Source organism: Columba livia, chromosome Z, assembly GCF_036013475.1.
Source record: "Columba livia isolate bColLiv1 breed racing homer chromosome Z, bColLiv1.pat.W.v2, whole genome shotgun sequence".
NCBI classification, from domain to species: Eukaryota; Metazoa; Chordata; class Aves; order Columbiformes; family Columbidae; genus Columba; species Columba livia.
The window spans coordinates 11,142,977-11,154,901 of record NC_088642.1 but is presented as its reverse complement, the minus strand read 5'-3'; the positions used below and the strand labels follow the sequence as shown (position 1 = coordinate 11,154,901).

Below are 11,925 nucleotides of genomic sequence, written 5' to 3'. Positions count from 1 at the left end.
GATCAGGGGGAGACTATTGATGAAGCGTTCATACTCCAGCTACAGGAGACATCACACTCCTATATCCTCCACCTCCTGGGGGACATCAACCACCCAACATCTTCTGGAAAAGTAGCAGGGTGAGCTGCAGGCAATCCAGGAGTCTCCTGGAGCGCACAGAAGACAACTTTCACAGCCAGGTAATAGACAGCCCTACCAGAGGGTATGCCATATGGGATGTGACGGTTATCAACACAGTGACATCAAGATTAGAGACAGCCTGGGCTGCAGAGGTCATGCAGTGGTGGAATTTGCAGTTCTGAGAGTTCTGGGAGAGGTGAAGAATAAAGTCGGGACCCTGAATTTTAGGAAAGCTGAGTTCCAGCTCTTCACTCTTCAAGGAGTTGATCAAGAGAACCACCTGGGAAACTGCCCTCAGGGACAAGGGAGCAGAACAGAGCTGGCAGATCTTTAAGGATCTGGTTAAGAGATTTGGTTATGTGGGGAAATCAAACACCCAGGTTAAGGGAAGGTGTGGGCTGATGTCCATCATTATTTTTTAATATTTTTATGGGATATCATCCATCCCAGGCCAATGTCAACCTGTTAATGAGAGCACTGTTTTATCTAAACAAGAAAGATAAGATAATTGAAAAGCGTGTGAAATTAACCCTACAGGCAGGGGAAAAACTGACTACCTGCCCTCAGGTATCCTAATTGGGATTATAATAATCAAACAGAGAGAGATAACTGCTTAAAATCTGATAAATGCAATTAGAGCTTGTGAGGAGGCAAGAGTAAATTGAACTAAGGTACAGAAATGGATACAGAAGCCAGAGGAACACCTTGGTGACTAGTGGGGAAGATTGTGACAGGCTTTGTTTTTGTTCTTGTTTTGATCACAAGGGCAATGAGTAGAAATGAACTGGCCTTCCTCACCTGGTGATCACTACACAGGCCAGGATTATGCTCCTGCACACAGGAAAAATGTTCTTGTCTTGATCAAAGGCTGTAAGGTCTTACCCTTGTTGAAATGACTCTCATAGTTGTGAGAGAAGTGTTGCAACATGATGACCTGAAACAATTGCTAAAACAAATACAGAACAGTCAACAGAAAGCCTAATCACCATCCACCATGATGCAGAAGAATACACCATGCATCATAGGAGTGAAGAATGATGGAGAACGTGGATGGTGGAAAATCCTTTTGAGATGGTCTCTGACAGCAGATGAAGCATTAAACCTTATGCTACACCCTATCATGATTTTAATGATTCTTGCAATACTATAATTTTGTTCGAATTTCATTTCTATATCAAAGTTTGGAGAATGGCGGTTATGGAGTAGGTTTCATTAGCTTCTTGAATTATTTGATATACTGCTTCTTATAGAACTTGTTTACAAAAAGTTTATCTACAACTCACTTGGCATAACTTCAGTTTGCTAAGCATAAGTTCTGAAAGCTTTGAACTTCTTAACTTCCTGCCTCGTTAAGCAAAAAAGGCCTCAGTAGATACAGGGAGCTGCATCTCTGGAGGTAAGTAAAGGAACAGAATCGACCCTTAAAGGTGATGAAGCAGAACCTTGTTTTGGTCCATGCTGATAACTTATTTTTCTCTAGCTGTAGGTGCAAAATAGCAACTGAAGGTCAGGACTTCGATCGGCAGCCTGCTGTATAAAAAACAATGTATCCAGTGAAGAAGAGGGAGAATGACTGGTGGACAAGGAATTGGCTGGATTGTCACAATCCAGAGGGTATTGGTCAATGGATTAATGCCTGGATGGACACCACTGAGAAGTGATGTCCCTCAGGGGTCCATATTGGGACCAGTACTGTCTAATGTCTTCTTCAATAGCATAGTCAGTGGGTTTGAGTGCAGCAGGTTTGTGGATGAAACCAAGATGTGCTTGACATATGTGAAAAGTTGGGTTGGCATCTGGAGTGACTTGGGCAAGTTTGAGAAGTGGGCGCATGGGAGCCTCATGAGGTTCAACAAGGTCAAGTGGAAGGTCCTGCATCTGTGTCAGGGAACCCCCAGTATCAATATAGGCTGGGGGATGAAGGCATTGAGAGCAGCCCTGCTAGGAAGGACTTGGTGGTACTGGTGAATGAAACTTGGAGATGAGCCAGCAATGTGCACTTGCAGCCCAGATGGCCAATTGTTTCTTGGGCTGTATGGCCAAGAAGCGTGGCCAGCAGGTCAAGGGAGCAGGTTGTGCAGAGAGGTGGTGAATGCCCCATCACTGGAAACATTCAAGGCCGGGCTGGTTAGCGCTCTAAGAGATGTAGTCTAGTTGAAGCATATTGCAGGAGGATTGGACTAGATAGCCTTTGAAGATGCCTTCCACTGCAAACTGTTCTTTGTCACTGGGGTGCTTCTGGGCCCCTTGCAAGGGCAACACCAGGATCTGATTTTTGGTGGCCACCACAAAGTGTGGTAGGAGCCTAAGCAGGTCCTAGCTGCATCCAGGACTGAAAAGGTCATGTTGGAGCCCATGTCATTCTTCCACAGACCCTTCAGATCACACTGTGGACCAGGGGTTGTACCAGTGCCATGGGGACAGCACAGTCAGAGCTGGCAGCTCCCTTTGTCATGAATACTGCACCCTGGAGTGGCATGGCATGGCACAGCATGGCAAAGAGCACAACTCAGAACAGCATGGCATAGCATGGAAGAGCATGGCACAGAACAGCAAGGAACAGAACAGCACAGCACAGCCTTGTGAAACACACAGTGGCAAAGCACAGTATGGCACAGCATGGTATGGCATGGCACAGCAGGCACAGCATGGCACCAGACAGCAGAGAACAACAGAGCAGGAACAGGCAGCCTTTCAGCTGTTCACACTGCACACTAGGGATGGCACAGCACTGCATGGCACAGTACGACACAGCCAAGGTGTACAGCCCCTCATCCACTCACCCTGCACCCTGGGAACAACACAAGTATGGCACAGCAGGAGTGGGAAGCCCCTGGCCAGGCACTGTAAGCAGTAAGCAGCAGTGCGGGCTCCCTGTGGCAGAAGCAACAGCATCTGTGGTGGCTGTGAGTGGTGCACCGGCCCTGCCTATGCTGCCACCCTACGTCTGCTTGGCCTCTTTTGTAGTGGAGCGGGTTGCAGCTGGGCAACAGCTGCCCATGTTGGGCCTTCTGCCAAGGGCCACCCTGGTGGCAGCTGAGGCACCAAGCACCATGTCAGGCTGAGCAGGGTCCTGCTCTTAGAGCAAGGTGGGAGTCCTGAGAGAGCATGGTGGGGTGGTCGGGGCTGTGATGGAAGAGCCTTAGACATAGGGATGCCACAGCAGGGACACACACTGGGCCTTGGGAACAGTGACGGAAGAGGCCATGGGATGCCATTGAGGAGAGAGGAACATGGGCACTGAGCAATGACATGACAAGAGCTGGGTATGTGTTTGCAGCAAAGCTTTATTATCAGAAGCAGGTAGTGGGGCAAGACATGGGGTGTGCTAATTAGAAACAGGTGGTGGGACAGGAGATGGAATCTGTATATTAGAAGCAGGTGGTAGAGCCTGAGATGGGGTCTGCATCCCAGTCACCCTCACCAGTCTCAAAACTGCCAAACTTTTCCTGTGAGTGCAGGCCTGTGGTGGAGCAGGAGATGGGGTTTGTATCCCAGGTGCTTCCTTCAGCATTGAAATCCACCCCGGGGCAATCCTTCTTGCATGTGCACAGGCGGCCAAAGTAATATGTGCCACTCCTGTGGGGACACAGAGGAAAGACATGTAAGGGTGGGAAATACACCATTGCACAGGGCAAATGCACCCTCCCAGTGCTGTAACATGAATCCAGTCCTGTCCCACCCCCCAGCAGCATTTGCACCTTGGCAGGACCCCCAGGACCCCTGCATGAGTACCACATCCTTGGTCACCCCCACACTGGCAGCAGCATTGCTGAGTGCTCAGCAGTGCCGGGTGGAAGAGCCCTAACCCCAGGGATGTGCAGGAGACATGCGGCGGGGACAAGAGGTTAACCTGATTGTTATCCAGCGGTGCTTGTGTGACATCAGGAACCAGGTGGTCTTCAGAACCTTATTCCCCCAGTAATTCAGAAAGGAGTTTCTTTTGAAAATGGTCTTCTTGTCTGAGGGATGAAGCAGGTGGTGGAGGTGAGCGTGCCTGGGGCTCTACGTCAGTGCTGAGCCAGGACCCAGCTACAGGGACAGTAGACCCAGCTTGTCCCTGCCTTCTGGGGACAGCAGTGATGGGGAAAGCAGGCAGGAGGGGTCAGAGGGCTGGGGGTCTCACATGGAGATGGGCAGACAGCAGCAGGTTTCAGCCCCCAGGGCATCCTATGTGATGCCAATGAACTCTGGGGTGAAGGATGGGGGAGTGTGAAGGATACCATAAGAAGAGGTAGCAGGTCATCAGGGACATCACAGGGGATGGCAAAAGAGCATCAAGGACACCACATAGGGGGCAAGGGAGCACTGGGGACACCAGAAGATGAGCAGGGTCACTTTAAGAATAGGACAGAAAGGGCAGGGGACAAGTGAGGATATGAGAGGGAAGGCAGATGAGCTCTGTGGACATCACAAGGAGGGCAGAGGGGCTGTGAGAACATCACAGGAAGGGCAGGGGAACATTTAGAACACCACAGGGAAGGCAGGGGAACTCTGGGGACATTTCAGAAAGGGCAGGGGACCATGGTAGACATTATAGGGAAGAGAAAAGACCTTTGGGTACATCAGAGGGAAGACAAGAAGGCAGGGGACCATTGGGAACAATATAGATAAGGCATTTGGGACATCCGAGCAGATTTCTGTGAACACAACAGTGAAACTGCAAAAGGAGAGGCACCTGATGACCAGTAGACGGTGAATTCCAATTCCAATTCCAATATCTGGCTATTCTGGTTCATGCTATGCTGGAACCCTTTCAGTGTATATGGCTTGTCAACGATGTACGTCCCATTAAATCTGCCTTGTTGATCCACAGGCCCGATGATCAGCAGGTGGCCCATGCCGTTGATCCAGTGGCCTTCCAGCTCCCACTGGGGTGGAGGTGACTCAATGTTGGTGCCACAGCACAGCGCAGCTTTGAGCAGGGTGGCAGGAGCGGGCACCCCCAGGAGCCACAGCACCCCTGCCACCCTGCCCCATGCATCCCAGCCCTTGGTTACCTTTCTCTCAGAGAAGCCGGGAGCCACCAGGGCCAGGCTGAGCACTAGAAGGAAGGAAGTCACTTGCACCATCTCTGTAGTGGGCAGACAGCTGGCGTACACAGGGATCTGCTCCTCGTAGGGCCCTGCCGATGTGTCTTATCTGTCGGCTTTTTATTGCTGTGGATGGCACCTCTGGCCAGGGCGTTGTGCAATCTAGGTGTTTCCAAATTGGCAGTTCCTAGTTGTAGGAGAGGGAGTTTACATGCAGATATTCCCACAACCACCTGCTGAAATGATGCCTCCTTATGGTGACCTGCCCCGGGGCCACCAGGCAATCTCAAGACAAGCCAGTGCCATGTTCTCAGCATGGCTATAAGTGTTCTTGCGTTGATCACAGAGGCACTAGTAGAAATGAACTGGTGCTCCTCACCTTACCCCTATTGGAATGACTCTCACACTGGTGAGAAAAGTGTTGCAATATGAAGACATGAAACAATTGCTAAAGAAACCTCAGACCAAATGGACAGAAATCCCTAATCACTATCCATCATGATGCAGAGAGGGTATGTCATGTCCTAGGAAGAGTGAAGAAAGATGGAGAACACAGATGGTGGGAAATCCTGTTGGGACAGTCTCTGACAGCAGCTGGAGCATTGAACCTTATACTATACCCTATTGTGATTTTAGTGACTCTTGTTACACTACGGTTGTTTTCAACTTTGATTTATATATCGAAGTCTGAAGAATGGTGTTTAGGGAGCAGGCTGCCTTAGGTTATTGTGTTATTTGGTATACTGCTTCTTGCAGAGCTTGTTTAGAAAATGCTTATCCAGGATTCGTTTAGCATAACTAACTTTGCTTAGCATAACTGCTGCAATCTCTGAACTTCTGAGCTTCCTGCCTCATTAGGCAAAAAAGGCCTCGGAAGATAAGGGTAGGTGTAGGTAAGCAAAAGAACAGAGTGTCATCTAAACTAAGTCAAAAGAGAAGAATTAGAATTGAAGCTGGCCAGTTCTGTGAAGGACAATAAAAAAGGCTTTGTAAAATATATTAATGGTAAAAGGAATACTAGAAATAACATTGGCCCATTACTTGATGAGCATGGCCACTTTATTAACAGGGACATACACAAAGCTGAGATGTTTAATGTTTTCCTTACCTTGGTCTTCAACACAGAAGATGGACTTGGGCGCCCCCATAACCCTGGATTGAAGAACCATGGCTGTGTGAACAATAAACTTCCAATCAATCTGGAACATGTACTGAGCCTGGCAATATCATGGAGAAGTTTGTTCTGGGAGTTATTGAAAAATATCTGAATGACAGTGCAGTCACTGGTCCCCAGCCAGCAGGGTTGATGAGGGGAAAGTCCCGCTTAACCACCTTAATTTCTTTCTATGACAAGGTTAGCCACTCAGTTGACCAAGGGAAGCCTGTTGGTATGGTATTTTTGGATTTCAGTAAAGTCTTTGATACCGTCTCTCACAGTATCTTCCTGGACAAGGTGTCCAGCACACAGCTGGATAAACACACAATGCAGTGTATGAGCAATTGGCTGACAGGCCGGGCTCAAAGGGTTCTGGTAAATTGGGTCATGTCAGCCTGGTGACCTAACACTAGCAGGGTCCCACAGGTATCCATCTTAGGGCCAGTACTCTTGATATCTTCATAAATGACTTAGATGAAGGACTTGAGGGAATACGAAGTAAGTTTGCCGATGACACAAAATTCGGAGGAGCTGTTGAGATTCTCGAGGGCAGAAAGGCCCTGCAGAGGGATTTGGACAAATTGGAGAACCAGGCAATCACCAACTGCATGAAGTTCAACAAGGGCAAGTTCCAAATTTTACACATGGTACACAGCAACCCTGGCTGTACATTTAGACTGGGGAACAAGATGCTGGAAAGCAGCTCTGCAGAGGGGGATCTGGGGCCTCTGGTTAATTGCAAGTTGAACATGAGCCAGCAGTGTGCCCTGGCAGCCAAGAGGGCCAACTGTGTCCTGGGTTCATCCAGCACAGCATTGCCAGCCGGGCAGGGAGGTGATTGTCCCGCTCTGCTCTGCACTGGTGCGGCCTCACCTGCAGCACTGCGTGCAGTTCTGGGTGCCACAGGATAAAAGAGATATAAAGCTACTGGAGAGTGTCCAGAAAAGGGCTATGAAATTGGTGAAGGGTTTGCAGAGGAAGCCATATGAGGAGCAGCTAAAGTCACTTGGTTTGTTCAGCCTGTAGAAGGGAAGACTAAGAGGAGACCTCATCACAGTTTGCAGCATTCTCACAAGGGGAGGAGGAAGGGTAGGCACTGCTCTCTTGATCAAACCCAAGGGAATGGCAGGAAGATGTGCCAGGGAAGGTTTAGGATAGATGTTAGAGGCAGATTCTTCACCCAGAGGGTGGTGGAGCACTGGAACACACTTCCCAGGGAGCTGTCATGGCCCCAAGCCTTTCAGTATTCAAGAAGAGATTGGATGATGCCCATGATGTGAACTGTGGGATTGTCATATGCAGGGTGTTGAGTTAGACTTTTTGATCCTTGTGTGTTCCTTCCGACTCAGGACATTCTATGATCCTGTGACTTTTGATGTTTTGGTTTGTGACAGGAACTTATTTTTCTCCAGCTGCAGTAGAAGCACCTCAATGTCAGGACTTTGATTTGCAGCCCACCTGACAAAAACAGAGATCCAATGAAGAATGGGGAGACTGGTGGACGAGGAGTCGGCTGAATGACATCCAGAGGGTAGTGATCAACAGCTTAATGTCTGGATGGACACTGATGCCAAGTGCTGTACCTCAGGTTCTGTATTGGGATCAGTACTGTTTAATGTCTTCTTCCATGGAATAGGGAGTGGGATCGAGTGCAGCCTCTGCAAGTCTGTAGATAACACCAAGCTGTGTTGCACACTTGACACACCTGGGCAATGGGATGCTGTTCAGAGGGAGTTAGACAAGCATGAAAAGAGAACACATGTGAATCTCATGAGGTTCAAAAAGGCCAAGTGCAAAGTCCTGCACCTGGGTCAGGGCAACCCCTGGTATGAATACAGGCTGGGAGATGAAGGGATCAAGAGCAGCCCTGCAGAGAAGGACTTGGGGGTACTGGTAAATGGAGAGCTGGACAGCAATGACAGCAAGTGCCAGCAATGTGCACTTCCAGCCCAGAAGGCCAATCGTATCTTGGGCTGCATCTCAAGGAGTGTGGCCAGCAGGTGGAGGGAGGTGATTCTGCCCCTCTGCTCCACTCTGGTGAGACCCCACCTGGAGTCCTGTGTCCAGCTCTGGAGCCCTCGGCACAGGACACACATGGACCTGTTGGAGAGGGGCCAGAGGAGCCACAGAAATGATCTGAGGACTGGAACCTCTGTCCTGTGAGGGCAGGCTAAGACAGATGGGCTTAGCCTGGAGAAGAGAAGGCTCCAGGAAGACCTTGTTGTAGCCTTTTGACTTTTAAAAGGGGTTTATGAGAAAGATGGCGACAGACTTATTAGCAGGGCATGTTACAATAGGAGAAGGGGTAATCATTTTAGACTAAAAGAGGGTAGATCAGACCAGAGACGATAAACATTTTTTTTATTATAAAGGCTTTGAAAAAATAGAATAGGTTGCCCAGAGAAGTTCCCCGGCACCAGAAACATTCAAGGCCAGGCTGGATGGGGCTCTGAGCAACCTGATCTAGGTGAGGAAGTCTGTGCTGATTGCAGGAGGGTTGGACTAGATGAGCTCTGAAGGTCCCTTTCAACTCTATTCTATGATTCTATGAGATTCTAGAGTCCAATAATGCAATTGGTCCAAAGTGATTCAAGGGGGGTGGGAGGACTGAATTGTGGGAGTATAATTGCCTATGGTTATTTTAATTTGAGGCCCCTCTTTGGGAAGCAGCCAGGTCGACCTGACCTGCACTGTATTTTGTGAATAAACTATTTATTTAAGAAGAGTTTCTGGAATCCATGCCTGAACTTCTCCCAAGGGGAACCTGGGGAAAAGAAACTTCCTGAACAATGGCTAAAAAATCCACAAAACCTCCCCATGAATATAGTACTGTTGAATCACGTTTGACAGAATGACATGTCTCTTTCTCTTATACAGATACATATGTTTGCTAACCAAAATATAATTGGAATACAGAATCACAGAATCACAGAATCACAGAATCACAGAATCACAGAATCACAGAATCACAGAATCGACTGGGTTGGAAAAGACCTCAGAGATCATCGAGTCCAACCCTGTGACAGAATGCAAACCGCCCTCACTCTCCCCTCCCTTCCTTCGATACAGAAGGTGTAGACACATCACGCACTCTCTCTGCTGCTTGAGACTAACAGCTTCTTTTGTTTGACTCCAGAGCCTGCTGGCCAGGGTCATTAAGAGAGAGGAGAAGGGAGCGCAGAGGCGCCAAGGAGTCGCTGGGCACCCACTGCCAGTGTGGTTGATGCTAGGAAGCTTCAGGCGTACCCCACAGCTAGAGTGGGGGTGCAGAGAAGCTTCTGGAATGCCTACAGTCAGATCTGATCAGGCTACATAAAACGCGATTCTCATCGAGGCTCCCCCTTTTTGTGTGGACCTCTTGGATCACGAGCCAGATGCTGCCACCGAGAGCCCTCACGGGACAGGGACGCCATTTGCCTCATCTCCACGTGTAGGTGAATTATTACTCCATGCTTCAATATAAGCCCGTGTATTTTCTTCAATTCCTCACAGGATCGTGAGTGCTTACTCTGTGCTTCAATATAAGCACGTGTATTTTCTTTAATAATTCTTTGCCAGATTCAGGCAAGTGTATACTTTTCCCAGACTCAGGGACGGCTCTGGCATTGTTTTTGGTGAAGCCACGTGTATGCACACTGTGCATCTCTAGTGCTACTAGTTGCTGCACCTAAATAGTTACCTCAGCTGATATTTGAACCTGTATTCAAGTCACTTTGGAGAGCGCTGCCCAGGGAGCTTGTGGAGTCTCCTACTCTGCAGACATTCAAAACCCGCCTGGACACATTCCTGTGTAACCTCATCTGGGTGTTCCTGCTCCGGCAGGGGGATTGGACTAGATGATCTTTCGAGGTCCCTTCCAATCCCTGACATTCTGTGATTCTGTGTGACTCTGTGATCTTCCACTGGTGAATCTGCTGTACCTTTTTTTACCAAATAAAAGTTTGTTTTGGACCCGGTTGTCCCCTAAACTAACTTCAGGGTGCCTCTGTGACAACACCATTATCTCTTTATAGGCACAGAGGCAAGAAGCGACCACACCACCACTCTGTGGAGCGATGGATTGACTTTAGTCATAGGGTAGAATGTGGTGGTACAGACCAGCCCAGGGCCACCTGGCAGTCTCAAGACAAGCCATAATCATGTTCTCACCTTGGTTACAAGTGTTTTTGATTTGATCATGAGGGCAGTGAGCAGAAATGAACTGGTCTTCCTCACCTGGTGATCACTAGACAGGCCAGCACTATGCTCCTGCCTAGGGGACAAATGTTCTTGTCTTGATCGAAGGGTGGAGTGAGTTGGGATAATTAAGCACTCCTCACCCAGTGGTTACAAGGCAAGCCAACATTGTTCTTATCATGTTCAGAGAGTGAGATGGGACAATCAGGCACCCCATGATTGTACCTGAGACTCTGATCAACTGGATCATTGCCCAGTCAGGGAAGTGCCAGGTCTGCCTGATGCAAGATGTGGCCAGTATGGAAATATACTGAACAAATTCATCTTCAATGCTACCATGGAGCCACCACAGAAATGAAATTCAGCAGGCAATGAGCTCCAAACAGACTTTATTCTAACCAGAACTGTTTAACAGAGAATCAGCTAGAAATCGGGTTTATCAAAAATTATTCTTCACTATGACCACATTATAAAACACAGATTCAGATATTGGTGAAGGGTTCAGTTCCTACACAACTGCTTCAGACTAAATAGATCCCATAACTCTAGAACGATGATTCAAAATGCTCGTCTTTCCACTAATCAAAAATGAGGACTCACAAGTATACCCAGAAGAGCACTCACCAATAAGGCAAGATATCTCAGTCCTCAAGGAACTCTCCCTAGATGTAATCCCAGTCTAATGGAAGAATTATAAATGAATTATTAAACTTTATTTCTTGTTTATATAATGTTCATTGCTACCTAGCTTTTGAACTACAAATGAACTTGCTCAATCACACTTTTTTTTTTCCTCATGACAGAGATTGCTCTTATAAATCACTTTATGTGACAGATTATATCAGCATTTCAGAGTGCATTGTTGCATTCTTTTTTGGCTTTCAGCTTTCTGTAACCTAATACTGCATCCCACCCAAGACTGGCAAAACTCTAAGCTATCCATCCTTCAAAAAGTAAAAAAAAAAAAAAAGAAGAGGGAGGGGGAAAAAAGATGCAGATGCCCTCTGCAAGGAAGACCAACCCAAATGCATGTCTGCAGCAGGCTCCATTTATACTCTAGTTGAATCTGAGCTGTGGTCATTTATGGTAGTGGTCCGGTAACTTCTCTCAGCCAAGGCCTTCCATTGTTCAAGGGCCCTGTCTGTTGGCAAAGGGGCATATATATCATCACAGTGGTCCATCGGCTGATGTTTCGAGGGTGAGAGGGAAGTGCTTCTGCCACACAACAGTCATGACCACAGTCATGGTTCAACTGGTCTCTCTGGAGTGGTGGTACAGTCACCTCCTGCCTCTAAATTTATAAGGGAGTGATGTTTTGGTCAACCAACCACCATTTCTCAGTTATCTACCAACTATCAGAACTACTATCAGTAAGCAATAATACAATATCAATCAATAGTTAATCAATGACAAGCAGCAAGAGGAAGCACTATCCTAGGT

The 11,925-nt window shown here is 47.8% G+C and overlaps 1 protein-coding gene across 1 annotated transcript; it reads right to left on the bottom strand.

The window, feature by feature from the left end:
- Positions 1–3,389: 3,389 nt before the first annotated feature.
- Positions 3,390–5,328, bottom strand: LOC135577427 (avidin-like). Its single transcript, XM_065047174.1, has 4 exons — positions 5,121–5,328; positions 4,799–4,991; positions 3,974–4,082; positions 3,390–3,699 (listed from the first exon to the last, which is right to left on the bottom strand). Exons 1-4 carry the CDS (start codon positions 5,190–5,192, stop codon positions 3,492–3,494), a joined length of 582 nt encoding a protein of 193 aa, XP_064903246.1. The 5' UTR covers positions 5,193–5,328; the 3' UTR covers positions 3,390–3,491.
- Positions 5,329–11,925: the final 6,597 nt, after the last annotated feature.